The sequence below is a fragment of the Vulpes vulpes genome, chromosome 3 (assembly GCF_048418805.1).
Source record: "Vulpes vulpes isolate BD-2025 chromosome 3, VulVul3, whole genome shotgun sequence".
Lineage (NCBI taxonomy): Eukaryota > Metazoa > Chordata > Mammalia > Carnivora > Canidae > Vulpes > Vulpes vulpes.
In genome coordinates this window covers 98,952,797-98,973,197 of record NC_132782.1, presented here as the reverse complement: position 1 = coordinate 98,973,197, position 20,401 = coordinate 98,952,797, and the positions used below count along the sequence as shown (strand labels likewise).

The window sequence follows — 20,401 nt, the reverse complement described above, 5'->3', positions numbered from 1 at the left end:
CTGTAGCGTTCTAGCAATCTTGGGGTGGAGTCTTGAGTTTTCTATGTACGGTTTCATGTCATCTGCATAGAGGGAGAGTTTGACTTCTTTGCCACTCTGAATCCCTTTTATTTCTCTTTGTTGTCTGATTGCTGAGGCTAGGACTTCTAGTACTATGTTGAATAGCATTGGTGAGAGGACATCTCTGTCTTGTTCCTGATCTTAGGGGAAAGGCTCTCAGTGCTTCCCCATTGAGAATGATATTTGCTGTGGGCTTTTCATAAATGGCTTTTAAGATGCTGAGGAATGTTCCCTCTATCCCTACACTCCCAAGAGTTTTGATCAGGAATGGATGCTGTGTTTTGTCAAATGCTTTCTCTGCATCTATTGAGAGGATCCTATGGTTCTTGGTTTTTCTCTTGCTGATATGATCAGTCACATTGATTGTTTTATGGGTGTTGAACCAGCTTTGCATCCTGAGGATAAGTCCCACTTGGTCATGGTGAATAATCTTCTAAATGTATTCTTGGATCCTATTGGCTAGTATCTTGTTGAGAATTTTTGCATCTATGTTCATCAGGGATATTGGTCCATAATTCTCCTTTTTGGTGGGTTTTTGTCTGGTCTTGGAATTAAGGTGATGCTGGCCTCATAGAACGACTTTGGAAGTATTCCATCCTTTTCTATTTTTCCGAACAGCTTTAGTAGAATAGGTATGGTTTCTTCTTTAAATGTTTGATAGAATTCCCCAGAGAAGCCATCTGGCCGTGGACTTTTGTGTCTTGGGAGGTTTTTGATGACTGCTTCAATTTCCTTCCTGGTTATTGGTCTGTTCAGGTTTTCTCTTTCTTCCTGTTCCAGTTTTGGTAGTTTGTGGTTTTCCAGAAATGTGTCCATTTCTTCTAGATTGCCAAATTTATTGGTATATAGCTGTTCATAATACGTTTTTTAAAATCATTTGTATTTACTTGGTGTTGGTAGTGATCTTTCCTTTCTCATTCAGGATTTTATTAATTTGAGTCTTTTCTCCTTTCTTTTTAATAAGGCTGGCTATCCATCTTATTAACTCTTTCAAAGAACCAACTCCTGGTTTTGTTGATCTGTACCACAGTTCTTCTGGTCTCTATTTCATTGAGTTCTGCTCGAATCTTTATTAACTCTCTTCTTCTACTGGGTGTAGGATCTATTTGCTATTTTTTCTCCAGCTCCTTTAGGTGCAAGGTTAGCTTTTGTATTTAAGTTCTTTCCAGTTTTTGAATGGATGCTTGTATTACCATATATTTCCCCCTCAGGACTGCTTTTGCTGTATCCCAAAGATTTTGAATGGTTGTATCTTCCTCTCATTAGTTTCCATGAATCTTTTTAATTCTTCTCTAATTTCCTGGTTGACCCTTTCATCTTTTAGCAGGATGGTCCTTAACCTCCACGTGTTTGAAATCCTTCCAAACTTCTTCTTGTGATTTAGTTCTAATTTCAAAGCATTATGGTCTGAAAATACACAGGGGACAATCCCAATCTTTTGGTATCAGTTAAGACCTCATTTGTGACCCAGTATGTGGTCTATTCTGGAGAAAGTTCATGTGTACTTGAGAAGAATGTGTATTCAGTTGCATTTGGATGGAAAGTTCTGTAAATATATGTGAAATCCATCTGGTCTAGTGTAACATTTAAGCTCTTGTTTCTTTGGAGATGTTGTGCCTAGAGACCTGTTGATTGTAGAAAGCAGTACATTGAAGTCACCAAGTATAAGTGTATTATTATCTAAGTATGTCTTAACTTTGGTTATTAATTTATTGATGTACTTGACAGCTCCTACATTTGGGGCATATATATTGATGATTGTTAAGTCCTCTTGTTGGATAGATCCTTTAAGTATGATATAGTGTCCCTCTTCATCTCTTACTACAGTCTTTGGGATAAACTTTAGTTTTCTGTTCAGAGCATTTCACCCTAAAGCAGCAGAATACACATTGTTCTCAAGTGCACATGAAATATTCTCCAGAATAGATCACATACTGGATCACAAATCAGGTCTCAACCAGTACCAAAAGACTGAGATTATACCATGCATATTTCCAGACCATAAATTTCAGTGCTTTAAAATTTGAACTCAGTCACAAGAGAAACTTTGGAAGAACATAGATACATGGAGGTTAAAGGGCATCCTGCTAAAGAATGAATGGGCCAACCAGAAAATAAAAGAATTTATTTTATAAATAAATAAAATACGTGGAAACAAATGAAAATGGAAGTGGGGCAGTTCAGGACCTTGGAATGGAGCAAAGGTGGTCCTGAGAGGGAAGTATATTGCAATACAGGCCTTTCTCAAGAAATGAAAAGTCTCAAATATACAGGCTAACCTTACACCCAAAAGAGCTGAAGAAACAATGGCAAATAAAGCTTAAATCCAGCAGGAGAAGAGAAATAATAAAGATTAGAGCAGAAATCAATTGATACAGAAATTAAAAAAAAGTAGAACATATCAATGAATCTAAGAGCTGGTTCTTTGACAGAATTAATAAGATTAATAAACCCTTTGCCAGACTTAAATGAAAAAGAAAAGAGAGGGTGCCTGGGTAGCTCAGTTGTTTAAGTGTCTACCTTCGACTCAGGTCATGATCCCCAGTTGGTTAAGTGGCAGCCTTCGGCTCAGGTCATGACCCCAGGGTCCTAGATCGAGTCCTGTATCAGCCTCCCTTGCTCAGCAGGGATTTGCCTTCTCCCTCTGCCGTAACTCCCTGCTTGTGACCTCTCTCTCTTTCAAATAATATCTTAAAAAAAGAGAAAGAACCCAAATTAATAAAATCATGAGTGAAAGAGGAGAGATCACAATTAACAACAAATAAATACAATTATAAGAGAATTTTATGAGCAATTATATGTCAACAAATTGGGTAATCTGGAAGAAATGGAGGCATTCCTAGAAACATATAAACTACCAAACTGAAACAGGAAGAAAACAGAAAACCTGAATGGACTCATAACCAGCAAAGAAATTGAATCAGTAAACAAACAAACAAACAAAAAATCACTCAACAAACAAGAGTCCAGGACCAGGTGACCTCCTAGTGGAATTCTACCAAACATTTAAAGAAGAAAATTAATACTGGTTCTTCTGAAGCTGTTTCAAAAAATAGAAATGGAAGGAAAACTTCCAAACTCATTCTGTGAGTCTAGCATTACCTTGATCCCAAAACCAGTCAAAGACCACACCAAAAGAATTACATACCATTTATTATTTTAAAAAAATAAAAATAAAAATAAAATGAACCAAAAAACAAAGAATTACATACCAATATTGCTAATGAACATGGATGCAAAAATTCTCAAGAAGATACTAGCCAATGGGATCCAGTGGTATATTAAAAGGATTATTTACCATGACCAAGTGGGATTTATTCCTGGGCTGCCAGATTTTTCTAAAATCTGCAGGTTAATCAATGTGGTGCATCACATTAGTAAAAGAAAGGACAAGAAATATGTGATATTCTCAATAGATACAGAGAAAGAATTTGACAAAATACAGCATTCTTTCTTGATAAAAAATCTCGGAAGTATAGGGATAGAAGGTACATACCTCAGTATCATAAAATCCCTATATGAAAAACCCACAGTGAATATCATCCTCAATGGGGAAAAACTGAGAGCTTTTCTCCTGAGATCAGGAACATGACAGGTATGTCTACTCTCACCACTGTTTTCAACATAGTAGTGGAAGTCCTAACCTCAGCAATCAGACAACAAAAAGAAATAAAAGGCATTTAAATTGTCAAAGAAGAAGCCAAACTCTTAATCTTCATTGATGACATGGTACTCTGCAGAAAACCCAAAAGATTCCCCACAAAAATTGCTAGAATAGATAAATAAATTCAGCAAAGTGGCAGGATATAAATAAGATTAATGCACAGAAGTCCGTTGCATTTCCATACACTAACAATGAGGCAGAAGAAAGAAATCAAGGAATTGATCTCACTTACAATGTGCCAAAAAATATAAGATACCTTGGAATAAACCAAAGAAGTAAAGGATCAGTACTCTAAAAACTATATAACACTTATGAAAGAAATTGAGGAAGATACAAAAAACGGAAAAGCATTCTATGCTCACATATTGGAAGAACAAATATTGTTACAATGTACAACCCAGAGCAACCTACACATTCAATGCAATCCCTATCAAAATACTATCAGTATTTTTCACAGAGCTGAAACATACAACCCTAAAATTTGTATGGAACCAGAAAAGACTTTGAATAGCCAAAGTAATGTTGGAAAAGAAAACCAAAGTTGGAGGCATCACAATTCCAAACTTCATGCTATATTACAAAGCTATAGTCATTAAGACAGTATGATGCTGGTACAAAAACAGACACATAGAACAATGGAGCCGAATAGAGAGTCCAGAAATCTACCCTTAACTCGATGGCCAACTAATCTTTGACAAAGTAGGAAAGGATATCCAATGGAAAAAAGACAGTTTCTTCAACAGATGGTATTGGTGAAATTGGACAGCTACATGCAGAAGACTGAAACTGGAGCACTTTCTTACACCATACATAAATATAAACTCAAAATAGATGAAAAACCTAAATATGAAGGAAGAATCCATAAGAATCCTCAAAAAGAATACAGGCAATTTTTAAAAAAGATTTTATTTATTCATGAGACACACACACACACACACACACACACACACACACACACACAGAGGCAGAGACACAGGCAGAGGGAGAAGCAGGCTCCATACAGGGAGTCTGATGCAGGACTCGGTCCCTGGACTCGATCCTGGGACTCCAGAATCATGCTCTGAGCCAAAGTCAGGTGCTAAACCACTGAGCCACCCAGGGATCCCCATTTACAGATTTTAAAAATCTGTTTCTCCTACTGGCATTTTTCTCTCATGAGAGCAGGAGTTGTGTTGGTCTCGTTCATTAATGTATTCATAGTACCTTACACAATGTATATGCCACATAGTAAAGGCCCTCAATAAATATTTGTTGAGTAAGTGGATTGGTGAGCATGATTAATGACTGATGAATCTCAGTAGATGAGGCAGAGAGAAATATCTAGGGTAGGTTAGTCTCAGGTTTCTGTCTTTATACATCTGTGTGGGTTGTGGTGAGGAATATGGCATGAGGAATACATTTTCAGATGTGCTAATGAGTAGTGTTTGGAGTGCCTCAAGGACACCTATTATAATGGGTATCCAGCATGAAGTTCTGGAACTTAGCAGGAGGACACTGATTGTAGCCGACTGTGGCATTATCAGCTTCAAGACAGAAGCTGGGGGCAGCCCGGGTGGCTCAGTGGTTTAGCACCACCTTCAGCCCAGGATGTGGTCCTGGAGGCCCAGGATCGAGTCCCACGTTGGGCTCCCGGCATGGAGCCTGCTTCTGCCTCGTCCTGTGTCTCTGCCTCTCTCTCTCTCTCTCTCTCTGTCTATCATGAATAAATAAATAAATCTTTAAAAAAATAATAGATTTAAAGTTAGCATTTGTTGTTTTCACAGGAATTCACAACGGAGAGGAATACCATCTTAGCAGTAAAAAACTTATCTTTCAATGTATATGAGGGGCAAATCACTGTTCTTCTTGGACCTAATGGGGCAGGAAAGACTACCACCATGTCGATTCTCACAGGTAAGTTTTCATGGTCACCCTAGTCACAGATACTGTGCTTCAAGTTCTGAAACTTCTGTGTACCCTCCTGACATTGATATCATTCTTATTTAAGTGATATACACAGTTTCTGATTAATTCACTGTTCCTAAGGTGCAAATCATTATAAAGTTTAAAAATTAGTATTTAGGGGGTGCGGGGAAGATGGCAGAGGAGTGGGGTTCCCAAGTCACCTGTCCCCACCAATTTCCCTAGATAACTTTCAAATCATCCTGAAAACCTACAAATTCTACCTGATATTTAAAGAGAGAACAGGGCAGCCCCAGTGGCCCAGCGGTTTAGCACTGTCTTCAGCCCAGGGTGTGATCCTGGAGACCCAGGATTGAGTCCCATGTCTGGCTCCCTGCACAGAACCTGATTCTCCCTCTGCCTGCCTGTCTCTCTCTCTTTCTCTCTGTCTCTCTCTCTCTCTGTCATGAATAAATAAATCTTTAAAAAAAAATAAAGAGAGAACAGCTGGAATGCCACAGAGAGAACTTGCGCTTCTACCAAGTACAACTTGTTTTTAGCCACTCTGCACTGATCAAAATGACTAGCAAGAAGAACTCACCACAAAACAAAGAATCAGAAACAGTATTCTCTGCTATAGAGTTACAGAATCTGCATTACAATTCAATGTCAGAAAGCCAATTCAGAAGCACAATTATAAAGCTACTGGGCTCTGGAAAAAAGCATAAAGGATTCAAGAGACTTCATAACTGCAGAATTTAGATCTAATCAGGCCGAAATTGAAAATCAATTGAATGAGATGCAATCCAAACTGGAGGTCCTAATGACGAGAGTTAATGAGGTAGAAGAAATAGTGAGTGACATAGAAGGCAAGTTGATGGCAAGGAAGGAAGATGAGGATAAAAGAGAAAAAAGATCATTAGGAAAGGTTAAGGGAAATAAATGACAGCCTTAGAAGGAAAAATTTATGTTTAATTGGGATTCCAGAGGATGCCGAAAGGGACAGAGGACCAGAAAACATATTTGAACAAATCATGGCTGAGAACTTCCCTAATTTGGGGAGGGAAGCAGGCATTCAGATCCAGGAGATAGAGAGATCACCCCCTAAAATAAATAAAAAAACGTTCAACATGTCAAAATTTAACATGAAACTTGCAAATTCCAAAGATAAAGAGAAGATTCTTAAAGCAGCAACAAGAAATCCATAACCTTTATGGGGAGAAGTATTAGGATAACAGCAGACCTCTCCACAGAGACCTGGCAGGCCAGAAAGGGCTGGCAGAATATGTTCAGGGTCCTAAATGAGAAGAACCTGCAGCCAAGAATACTTTATCCAGCAAGGCTGTCATTCAGAATAGAAGAAGAGATACAGAGCTTCCAAGATAGGCAGAAGCTGAAATAATATGTGACCACCCAACCAGCTCTACAAGAAATATTAAGGGGGATCCTGCAAAAGAAAAAGGAAGTCCCAGGAAACAATCCACAAAAACAAGGACTGAATAGGTATCATGATGACACTAAATTCATATCTTTCAATAATAACTCTGAACATGAATGGGCTTAATGATCCCATCAGAAGGACACAGGGTTTCAGACTGGATAAAAATTTAAGACCCATCTATGCTGTCTACAAGAGACTCATTTAGACATAAAGGCACCTACTGCCTGAAAATAAAAGGTTGGAGAACCATTTACCATTCAACTGGTTCTCAAATGGAAGCAGGGGTACAAACCCTCATATCAGATAAATTAAAGTTTGTCCCAAAGACTGTAGTAAGAGATGAAGAGGGACACTATATTATACTTAAAATGTCTATCCAACAAGAGGACCTAACAATCATGAATATTTATGCCCCTAATGTGGGAGTTGCCAAGTATATCAATCAATTAATAACCAAAGTTAAGACATACTTAATTATATTTCTACTGGGAGACTTCAACACGGCGTTTTCTGCAAATGACAGATCTGCTAAGCATAACATCTCCAAAGAAACAAGAACTTTAAATGTTACACTAGACCAGATGGATTTCACAGATATTTACAGAACTTTCCATCCAAATGCAACTGAATACACATTCTTCTCAAGTGCACATGAACTTTCTCCAGAATAGAACACATACTGGGTCACAAATCAGGTCTTAACCGATACCAAAAGATTGGGATTGTCCCCTGCGTATTTTCAGACCAAAATGCTTTGAAACTAGAACTAAATCACAGGAAGAAATTTGGAAGAAATTCAAACACGGGGAGGTAAAGGACCATCCTGCTAAAAGATGAAAGGGTCAACCACAACCAAATATTAGACAAGAATTAAACTGTGGAAGGAGCCTCGGTGTCCATTGAAAGATGAATGGATAAAGAAGATGTGATTTATGTATACAGTGGAATATTACTCAGCCATTAGAAACGACAAATACCTACCATTTGCTTCGACGTGAATGGACCTGGAGGGTATTATGCTGAGTGAAATAAGTCAATCAGAGAAGGACAAACATTATATGTTCTCATTTATTTGGGGAATATAAATAATAGTGAAAGGGAATAGAAGGGAAGGGAGAAGAAATGGGTAGGAAATATCAGAAAGGGAGACAGAACGTAAAGACTCCTAACTCTGGGAAACGAACTAGGGGTGGTGGAAGGGGAGGAGGGCGGGGGTTGGGGGTGAATGGATGGCGGGCACTGAGGGGGGCCCTTGACGGGATGAGCACTGCGTGTTATTCTATATGTTGGCAAATTGAACACCAATATAAAATAAATTTTAAAAAAGATTCATGGAAACTAATGAAAATAAAGATATAACCATTCGAAATCTTTGGGATACAGCAAAAGCAGTCTTAAGAGGGAAATACATCACAACACAAGCATCCCTCAAAAAATTGGAAAAAAACACAAATACACAAGCTAACCTTGCGCCTAAAGGAACTGGAGAAAGAACAGCAAATAAAACCTACACCCAGCAGAAGACCGTTAATAAAGATTCAAGCAAAACTCAATGAAATAGAGACCAGAAGAACTGTAGAACAGATCAACAAAACCAGGAGTTGGTTCTTTGAAAGAATTAAGAAGATAGATAAACCATTAGCCAGCCTTATTAAAGACAAAAGAGAAAAGACTCAAATTAATAAAATCATAAATGTAAAAGGAGATATCACCACCAATACCAAGGAAATACAAATGATTTTAAAAACATATTATGAGCAGCTCTACGCCAATAAATTAGGCAATCTAGAAGAAATGGACACATTTCTGGAAAACCACAAACTACCAAAACTGTAACAGGAAGAAATAGAAAACCCGAACAGGCCAATAGCCTGGAAGGAAATTGAAGCAGTCATCAAAAACCTCCCAAGACACAAAAGTCCACGGCCAGATGGCTTCCCTGGGGAATTCTATCAAACATTTAAAGAAGAAACCATACCTATTCTACTAAAGCTGTTTGGAAAGATAGAAAGAGGTGGAATACTTCCAAAGTCGTTCTATGAGGCCAGCATCACCTTAATTCCAAAACCAGACAAAGACTCCACCAAAAAGAATTATAGACCAATAACCCTGATGAACACAGATGCAAAAATTCTCAACAAGATACTAGCCAATAGGATCCAAGAATACATTCAGAAGATTATTCACCATGACCATTTGGGATTTATCCCTGGGATGCAAGGCTGGTTCAGCACTCGTAAAGCAATCCGTGTGATTGATCTTATCAACAAGAGAAAAAACAAGAACCATAGGATCCTCTCAATAGATACAGAGAAAGCATTTGACAAAATACAACATCCATTACTGATCAAAAGTCTTCAGTGTAGGGTTAGAGGGAACATTCCTCGGCATCTTAAAAGCTATCTACAAAAAGCCCACAGCAAATATCATTCTCAGTGGGGAAACACTGGGAACCTTTCCCCTCAGATCAGGATATTAGGGATCCACTCTTACCACTGCTATTCAACATAGTATTAGAAGTCCTAGCCTCAGAAACAAAAGGCATTCAAATTGGCAAAGAGGTCAAACTCTTCCTCTTTACAGATAACATGATACTGTACATAGAAAGCCCAAAAGACTCCACCCCAAGATTGCTAGAATTCATACAGCAATTCAGCAATGTGGCAGGATACAACATCAATGCCCAGAAGTCAGTGACATTTCTATACACTAACAATGAGACTGAAGAAAGAGAAATTAAGGAGTCAATCCCATTTACAATTGCACCCAAAAGCATAAGATACCTAGGAATAAACCTAACCAAAGAGGTAAAGGATATATACCCTAAAAACTATAGAATACTTCTGAAAGAAATTGAGGAAGACACAAAGAGATGGAAAAATATTCCATGCTCATGGATTGGCAGAATTAATATTGTGAAAATGTCAATGTTACCCAGGGCAATTTACACGTTCAATGCAATTCCTATCAAAATACCATGGACTTTCTTCAGAGAGTTAGAACAAATTATTTTAAGATTTGTGTGGAATCAGTAAAGACCCCGAATAGCCAGGGGAATTTTAAAAAAGAAAACCATATCTGGGGGCATCACAATGCCAGATTTCAGGTTGTACTACAAAGCTGTGGTCATCAAGACAGTGTGGTACTGGCACAAAAACAGACACATAGATCAATGGAACAGAATAGAGAATCCAGAAGTGGACCCTCAACTTTATGGTGAACTAATATTCGACAAAGGAGAAAGACTATCCATTGGAAGGAAGACAGTCTCTTCAATAAATGGTGCTGGGAAACTTGGACATCCACATGCAGAAGATTGAAACTGGACCACTCTCTTACACCATACACAAAGATAAACTCAAAATGGATGAAAGATCTAAATGTGAGACAAGAATACATCAAAATCCCTGAGGAGAACACAAGCAACACCCTTTTTGAACTCGGCCACAGTAACTTCTTGCAAGATACATCCACGAAGGCAAAAGAAACAAAAGCAAAAATGAACTATTGGGACTTCATCAACATTTCTAGTTCCTTAAGGCAGAATTTGGTTATTTGATTTCAATGCAAGTGTCTGCAAAGATAAATTTTTCTCTGAGACCTGATTTCCCTGCATTCAATAAGTTATGTCATACTGTATTTACATTTTTGCTAGTCCCAGTGCATTTTCTAATTTCACTTGTAAATTCTTCTTTGAGAGTGTTGTTTAATTTTTGCATACTTACAAATTTTCCAGGTTTTTTTTTCTATTGTTGACTTTTATTTTCATTCCATTGTGATTGGAGAAGATACTTTGTATCACTTCAATCATTTTAAATTTAAGACTTGTTTTGTAGCCTAACATACTATCTATCTTGAAGAGCCCATGGGCATTTGAGAAGAATACGTTTTCTGCTGTGACTGGGCAGTGTTCTATATGTGTGGTTTAGGTTTAGCTGGTTTAAAGCATTAAGTCTTCTGTTCCCTAACTGATCAGATCTCTCTAGTTTTCTCTCATTGTTGAAAATGGGATATTAAAGTCTACAACTATTATTGTGGATCTGTTTATTTCTCCCGTCAATTCCATTATATTTTGCTCATATATTTGGTTCCCTTTGTGAGGTACATATATGTTTACCATTGTTGTAATTTAATTTCTTCATGGGTTACTAACCTTCTTTGTCTTTTATAACAATTTTGTCTCAATATGTCTTTTGTATGTCTTATATGTCATACAATATGTCAATATGTCTTATATATCTACCCAGTTCTATTTTGTATTCTCTTTGCACAGAATTTCATGTTGTCATTTGCCACTTATGTCTAAAGTGAGTCTGTTAGAAATCATATAGGTGGATCACTTTCTATTTTGCCAAATCTGCCATTCATTTGAGAGTTAATCTAGTTCCATTTAAAATAATTACTGAAAAGGAAGGACTTTTTGCCATTTTTGTTTTTGTACATCTTTTATATTCTGATATTTCTCCATTCCTGAATTGCTTATTTTGTGATTAATTTTTTTCCTTCGGTGTACTGTTTGATTTCCTTGTGTTTCTTTTTCTGTATAAATTTTTTAATGGTTGCCCTATGGATTACAATTAACATCTTAACTTTATAACAATTTGCCTAATTCTTTTTAGTTCTATGGTTTCTGTGAGTTCTCTTGGCATATGTTAAGGCAAATTATTTAAATCTCTCTCTAGTAAGTCCAGTGTCTGTACTTCCTCAAGGACAGTTTAACAACAAGTTAAATGATATCATAGGACACTTTGATTTAATTTACAAACTAGTTCTGTAAGGCTCAAATTTTAAGAATTGGACTGGTGGTGGGCAGTAAAGGAAAAAAGTACTTACTGTGGTGCTAAAGTATCTTTTTCTTTAGCGTTTTGTCTTTAACCCTATTTTCCAGAATTTTTTTCAAAAATGTTTTTTTACTAAATTTATAGATTTAAATATTTAAAATTTTGAAAGCTATGGCATTTATTTCTATTGGTAGAATGTTTAAATTTTAGAAACAGTTATGAATTATGTGAGTACCATAATCCATCCCAAGTAGATTTCTGTTCCTTAGTTTTTGGTTTTCCACATTGCTTTATTATACCAAGATTTGCATGAATATCACAATAGCAAAGGCAGATTTATTTTTTTGAATATTGAATTTTATTTTTTAAAATTTTTAGCTTTATTATTTTTTAAATTTGTTTTTATTGAAGTTAGATTTACCAACATATAGTATAACACCCAGTGCTCATCCCATCAAGTGCCCTCCTTAGTGCCTGTCACCCAGTTACCCCAACCCCTTCCCCACCTCCCCTTCTGCAACCCTTTGTTCATTTCCCAGAGTTAGAAGTCTCTCATGGTTTGTCTCCCTCTCTAATTGTCCCCACTCAGTTCCCCTCCTTTCCCTTATAATCCCTTTCACTATTTCTTAAATTCCACGTATGAGTAAAACCATATGATGATTTTCCTTCTCCAATTGACTTATTTTACTTAGCACAATACCCTCCAGTTCCATCCACGTCAAAGCAAATAGTGGGTATTCATCCTTTCTGATGGTTGAGTAATATTCCATGATTATATATATATATATACATACATATATATACATATATATACATATATATATACATATACATATATATATATGTATATATATATCACATTTTCTTTATCCGTTCATCTGTCGAAGGACATTGTGGCTCCTTCCATTGTTTGGCTATTGTGGATATTGCTGCTATAAACATTGGGGTACAAGTGTCCTGGTGTTTCACTATATCTGTATCTTTGGGATAAATACCCAGTAGTGCAGTTGCTGAGTTATAGGGTAGCTTTATTTTTATTTTTTAAAGATTTTTAAAATTTGTTTATTCATAAGAGACACAGAGAGAAAGGCAGAGACACAGGCAGAGGGAGGAGAAGCAGGCTCCATGCAGGGAGCCCGATGTGGGACTCAGTCCTGGGAATCCAGGATCACACCTGAGCCAAAGGGAGATACCCAACTGCTGAGCCACACAGGCGTCCCAAGGTAGCTCTATTTTTAAATAGAGAACCCAGAAATAGGCACTCAACTCTATGGTCAACTAATATTCGACAAAGCAGGAAAGACTATCCACTGGAAAAAGGACAGTCTCTTCAATAAATGGTGCTGGGAAAATTGGACAGCCATGTGCAGAAGAATGAAACTAGACCATTCTCTTACACCATACACAAAGATAAACTCAAAATGGTTGAAAGATCTAAATGTGAGACAAGAATCCATCAAAATCCTGGAGGAGAACACAGGCAACCCCCTTTTTGAACTTGGCCACAGTTCTTGCAAGACACACCTATGAAGGCATAGGAAACAAAAGGAAAAATGAACTATTGGGACTTAATCAGGATAAAAAGCTTCTGCACAGCAAAAGAAACAGTCAACAAAACTAAAAGACAACCTACGGAATGGGAGACGATATTTGCAAATGACATATCAGATAAAGGGTTAGTATCCAAGATCTATAAAGAACTTATTAAACTCAACACCAAAGAAACAAACAATCCAATCATGAAATGAACAGAAATCTCACAGAGGAAGACACAGACATGGCCAACACGCACATGAGAAAATGCTCTGCATCACTTGCCATCAGGGAGATACAAATCCAAACCACAATGAGATACCACCTCACACCAGTGAGAATGGGGAAATTAACAAGACAGGAAACGACAAATGTTGGAGAGGATGTGGAGAAAGGGGAACCCTGTTGCACTGTTGGTGGGAATGTGAACTGGTACAGCCACTCTGGAAAACAGTGTGGAGGTTCCTCAAAGAGTTAAGAATATAGAATTGAATAATTGAATAACTGAATTTATTATAGCATTCATAATAAATGTTAGGTATTTCATCTTCAGCAGAAGAACTTTCAAAAACTTTGTTTTGATTCCATTAATTAGTTGGATGAACCAAATGGAACCAATATTACTTTTTTTATTTGAATCATTTGATGACACTGATAAATAAAAGACATTATATAATTGCTTAAAAAGTTTCTTCTGCTCATGGGCCTGAACATTTATAGCTATTCCATCATGAGAAAGTTTGGAATAAAATGACTGAAGCTAATTTAAATTGGTATTTTAATTTCTAGATAGAAAGTCATGCCTCATGAAGGAATATGTAAACACACCTTCAGCAGCTGTAATTTTTAAATCACTCTCGTTGGGTCAATTTTAGTAAAACAAGTATGATTTTTTAAAGCAGATTAATTTTTCACTGGCTTTCATGTGGTCAGTGGTATCCATTGGACTTCTATGGGTAATGTATATTGATAAACTTGTATGTGAATTAATCTTTAGTCTCAGCTTTCTAGAGAAATGGACATTAAGCATTTAACTTTTCAGTAGTCTTATCTTTTTAGCTTAGCTTACTCCAGAAAGGATTGTGCAATAAAAAGCATTGCTAAATGTGCAGGAAAGAGACTGCCCTCTTTAGAAAGGCATGCTTACAGGGTTGGGCTTTGGCTAGCATCTGAGAACTTGGATTTTGAGAGTGTTCCCACATTCCCTAATAAAAGTAGCTCACTGTAAATAAACTGTTTATGCAGACCATGTAGTTTATGCTGAACATCAGCTCTCCTTTGGGGGTCTAAAATTTTGGTATGTCCTAAGCGGAGGGTACCTTCCAATATGACCAGCCCCTTAATGCTGGGCCTCTGATGGCCTTCACTGATAGAGAACATTTCCCATGACTTACTGAAACTTGTTGCTGGAGGGCATCTGGGTGGCTCAGTGAGTTAAGTGTCTGCTTTTGGCTCAGGTCATGATCCCAGGGTCCTGCTCAGTGGGGGACCCTGTTTCTCTCTCCTTCTCTGCTGCTCCTCTTGCTTGTTCTCTCTCTCTCTCTCTCTCTCTCTCTCTCTCTCTCTCTCATATAAAAAAATACTTGTTGCTGGAAGAATTAAGGGTGTCCTGTGGGACTCCACTGGATGTGTGCACCTGATTTCCCCTAGACTTTGCTATACATGCCTATATTTTCTGCTGCTTTTGCTTTGAATCCTTTTGCTATGATAAACCTTAGCCACGAGTAGAACTATATGCTGAATTCTGTGAGTATTTCTGGCTTATCAACACTGGGGGCAATCTTGGAGACCCTTGACTCACCAAATGACAAGATAAATCAATTGCATAATTATATAAAATGATAAATTACAAAGGTACCAAAGGAAAACGTCTAACCTGTTCTCTGTATGGTCAAGGTGAGGACTGCTTTCCCACAATTTCTCACAAAACTTTAAGTAGACCTTACCCAATTTTCCCACTTATCCAACCTGCCACGGTTCCTGGTGATACAATTCACAGGCACAACTGGCCTATATACCAAATGTCCAGGAAGGGCAGTACTACTGAGTACTTTTCCCACCGCTAAAAAGTTCACTCTTTATAGCCTCGGTCATTTTATCCCACTTTAGTGTATCAGGGAGTGCCTGTATAATTGTCTTTAAATGGATGTGTTAGTAACGTTGTATCAAGAACATTGTTACTGTTCCTCTTTCAGACCCATGCATTAAAGTGTGATAACTCTTACTTATTGTACATACTTCTCACATACCACTAGGCAAATATGCCAGAAGTCAGATATACCAAGTTAGAGGTATTCCAATCCAGCACCTGCCCCATCTTATGTTAGTATCATTAATGATGATACTTTGTTAAAAATGAAAAACCTGGGACAAATGTTAAATGGGTTAGAAGGCCTGGCAACAAGAGTAAAGGGAAACATTTAATTACCCTAAATGTAATGGACAATCTTGAATACATTTTTCCTTTACAGAGTGCTTTTAAATTTTTTTTGTAATTTTTGTAGAGTGGGGCAGAGGGAGGAATGATATCTCAAGCAGACTATATGCTGAGCACAGAGCCCCATGCAGGGCTCGGTCTCATGATCCCAAGATCATGACCTGAGCCAAAGTCAACTGGATTTTGGATATTTAACTGACTGAACCACTCAGGCACCCCTCAGAGTGTATTTTTTTAAAGTGGAATTATTTTTATAAAGATTTATTTACTTTAGAAAGAGAGCTTTGGGGAGGGAGAGGGAAACACAAGCAGACTCCACCCTAAGCAGGGAGAGCAGTGATCCCATGTTCCTGAGATCAGATCTAAGCTGAAACCAAGAGTCCAGCTCAACCAGCTGGGCACAGAGGTGGAACTTAAGGAGTTTTGTAACTATTTAGAATGTTATCAACTTTTTCAGCAGAAAAATGGCCCAGTTGCCATCTTTGCATAAATGTTATGCAAATATTTTAAGGCCACTATATGTGATAACATTTTCTCTTCCAACAAAATTTTAACTTCTAGAGGGTTAGGGTCCTGTGTTCTGAATTTTTCATTTGAAAAAATCAGCCATTGTGTTTATAATGCAGTGCTCAGATCATAATATGGCTCATATATGTTATCAAATGGCAGACAACAGTACTAGAATATTAGAACAGCAAATTCTTCAAAGCATTTTGTAGCACTCAAGTAATTCATATTATTTCATATTCACCAAAAACTAGAATATATAGACAAAAAATAAAGGGAAAAATTATTTCTTTCCTCATCATCAGAAAGTAACCCATTTATATTTACGACTACTACTTCTGTAGAAGGCTCTGATAACTTTTTTTAGTAATCTTCAAGTAGACTGAAGTTTAGATGCTAATGGACAGTGTGTTGTTAGGTTCTCTCGTAGAAGCTAAGCTTCTGTCATGTCCTCGGCTTAATTCCAGGTTTGACTCTTCCAACAAGTGGAAAGGTGTATATTAATGGATATGATATCTCAAAAGACATGATTCACGTCAGGAATAACTTGGGATTTTGCCCCCAGGATGACATATTGTTTGCAGAGTTGACAGTATCAGAACATCTTTATTTCTACTGTGTGGTGAGTCAAAGAGATGTTCTTTCCCCCCACTCTTCATATGCTTCAGGCAGTATGAACAAGGAACAACATCTTTACCCTAATTTAGTGGAATCTTTTTTGGCATTGTTCTTTTACCATAAAGGAAGGTGAAAGGAAGAATTGTCTCATATATAAATAGTTGTGTAAGAGAAGTTTTGATGTAAGATATATTTTAAGTATAAAGGTGGAAGTACCATGTAAACTCTGGCTTCTCTTTGTAGATAAAAGGAGTACCTCCAGAGATACGGCCCACAGAAGTTAATAAAATGCTAACTTCTTTTGGCCTGCTGGAAAAGCATGATGCAATTGCAAAGTCACTGAGTGGAGGAATGAAGCGCAAACTCTCCATAATTATAGCACTTATAGGAGGCTCCAAGGTAAAGAATGGTTAACGCGAATCCCTGCTTCAGATGGTATATGAAACTCACCTGACACAAACCTAAAAGCTGATATCAATCTAACTTTCTAAAAGGAACTTCCCAAATGGTAATCAGAGGGGATTCCCACTTTTGACCAGGTGCTGTAATGTGGTTATGGAGCTTGAAATTACTGGGGATCCCTGGATGGCTCAGTGGTTTGGCACCTGCCTTCCACTGGGGGTGTGATCCTGGAGCCCTGGGATCAAGTCCCGCATCGGGCTCCCTGCATGGAGCCTGCCTCACCCTCTGCCTTTGTCTCTGCCCCCCCTCCTCTCTCTGTATCTCTCATGAATAAATAAATAAAATCTTTTAAAAAAGAGAAATTACTATTTTGCAGAGTTCTTAATAAAATGTAGTGTAGATTATATATCTTAACTTAAATATGCCCCCATAAATAGTAAGTTATCCCATAAGGGGGACAGCATAAATCATGGAATTGTTCTTCTGGTTTTCAGGTGGTGATACTTGATGAGCCAACATCTGGCATGGACCCAGTCTCAAGGAGATTCACCTGGAATGTCCTTCAGCAGTATAAACATGATCGGACCATCTTACTGACCACCCACCACATGGATGAGGCTGATGTTCTGGGTGACCGCATAGCCATCATGGTCAAGGGATCCCTGCACTGCTGTGGCTCTTCAATTTTCCTTAAAAGGATATATGGTCTCTCTCCCTTTGATCGTTTTTTGGATGCTAATGGCTTAATAATATTATTCAAACATGGTTGTTATTATTATTTCCCTCTACACAAGTCCTCAAAAACTTCCTGTGTCCTTAATTATGTTAGGTCTAAACTATTTAAATTGGTTTTTTGTAACTTAGACATTTCCTATCTAGTTAATTACTTCTCATTATTACTTAAGTATATTCTGACTTGGAAAATATTGTTTGTTGACCCCACAAAAGTCATGTTTATTTCTTTCATGTGGCTTCTACTGAAGTGTTAATTTGTTGGAGAAGTAAAGTAATGCTTTTGAGGGTTTAGCACATAGATTTGTGGCTTGGAGAGGAAAAAAATCAATGACCAGATATTTCTGACCCTTTTCAATCAAATCAGTATCAAATTCCCAGTGTAATGAGTTAAATGCTTTCCAGTTTATTTTCATGAATATTCCTGAGATGTGGTGGTTGACCAACAAGAGTTTATTGAACAGGAAATGACCAAACTGTGGAATAAAATTGTCTTGACTCTGATAAATATATAGTTTGGTTAGTCAGTAAGACTAGTACATTGAAAGTGAACAATACAAAGCTTATATAATTGTTTCTGAAATAACGTGTCTCAAAGCTGTGAGTATATCAGGATTTCAGAATGAGGAGGAGACAAATTAATGAGAATAGTTAAACATTCTGTCATTCTATAAATCATGAATTCAGTACGTGAATTCATTCATTCAACTCACATTTATTACAGGTGAGTTATATTCATGTTTACACATATTATCTCATCTAATCTTTATAACATCACCATTTTTATGAAGCAGAACAATGGGAGTGGACCTGGGTCCCTCTGGCACCAAGGCCCATGCTTGGTACTCTCATATGTTACCACTTCCCCATCAAAGAGGATGTAGGGTCTTAAACTGTCAATTTTGTGAACGTCAGAAAGAGAGAGACTAATATTATTGAATTATTTTGCACTTACAGACGAGGATATGAAAATCCATAGTAGGTTAGTTGTAGACACAAAAGTATTGCTCAGGTATATTGATTATCCATAGAATGCCTTCAGTTACAGGCTTTATAAAGGCAATGGAGAAAAGAACAAAATCTTTTAGGAAAATGAATAAGTAAGTAAGAGCAAGAGGATAAAAATGGGACTTTTTTTACTCCTGGAACAATGAGGAAGTCAGCCTGGATCAGAAGGTTTTTTGGGAGGATCAATAAGAAATTAAGTTTGATGGTCAGGGGTAGGAAATGGAAGGCATTGAAAACAAGAGTGGTTTTCATTAGATATGCAAATGTACATATAAGAAGAAGTTAGAAATATTGGATTCAGAAGCACCATTTTAGGATATAACAGTAAGCCAACTTAAAGTGATGAATGATAAAATAAGAATAAGAGCAACAAGGGATCCCTGGGTGGCGCAGCGGTTTGGCGCCTGCCTTTGGCCCAGGGCGCGATCCTGGAGACCCGGGATCGAGTCCCACATCGGGCTCCCGGTGCATGGAGCCTGCTTCTCCCTCTGCCTGTGTCTCTGCCTCTCTCTCTCTCTCTCTGTGACTATCATAAATAAATAAAAAATAAAAAAAAAAAGAATAAGAGCAACAAGACCAGAAAGATGAGCATGTATGTGTGTATCCATACACAGATGTGTGGACAAACATGCACATGAACATGTGTATGTATATAAAACCCTGAACAGATCAGAAAGACTTAGTGTCACAAGTCCACATAGCCTGTTTTTGTGTGACCAAGTAAAGACTTCCTAGTACAATAAGGTGAAATTTTGCAGTTTTCATTCATTAATATGATGAAGGTAAAGTTTCCACTTTTGACATGTGTCTAAAATGTGGTGAGTAAGCATTAAGTATTTAAAGAATGACGGAAGGAAGAAAATCCAAAGAAAACATAAAACAATAAAACTTTACAAGTTTGAATTCTGGTAAGAATATGAAACCTATTTATCCCAAAGATTAAAGACAGGAACTAAGAGGAATGAGTTGAAGATGATTTGAAAATCATTTGTTCCTAAGCACAATCATGATTCCTCTTAAAAAATGAAATTTTTAACAGACAAGAGCTTGTTTTGGGGGGTTGGGAGTGTTAAGATTACATTTAAAATTTTTTGACTTTTAAATGAATGTTTTCAGGTGTGGGATACCACATAATTATAGTGAAGGAACCTCATTGTGATGTTGAACAAATTACTCAACTCGTTGAACAACATGTACCTGATGCCAGACTGGAGACCAACGTTGCAGCTGAATTATCATTTATCCTACCCAAAAAGCACACGGACAGGTAAAGATCCAGAAAATGTTAGATAAATGGTTTTGGATTACCAGAAATAACTATTACTTTTCCAGGTTTC

The 20,401-nt window shown here is 37.3% G+C and overlaps 1 protein-coding gene across 1 annotated transcript in view; it reads left to right on the top strand.

The window, feature by feature from the left end:
- Positions 1-20,401, top strand: part of LOC112908326 (phospholipid-transporting ATPase ABCA3-like) — a 114,447-nt gene that overhangs the window by 71,792 nt on the left and 22,254 nt on the right. The window contains exons 7-11 of the mRNA XM_072751293.1: positions 5,488-5,617; positions 16,772-16,926; positions 17,166-17,321; positions 17,819-18,029; positions 20,181-20,331. Of these exons, the coding sequence (XP_072607394.1) occupies positions 5,488-5,617; positions 16,772-16,926; positions 17,166-17,321; positions 17,819-18,029; positions 20,181-20,331 (803 nt within the window). The remainder of the gene's footprint in view (positions 1-5,487; positions 5,618-16,771; positions 16,927-17,165; positions 17,322-17,818; positions 18,030-20,180; positions 20,332-20,401) is intronic.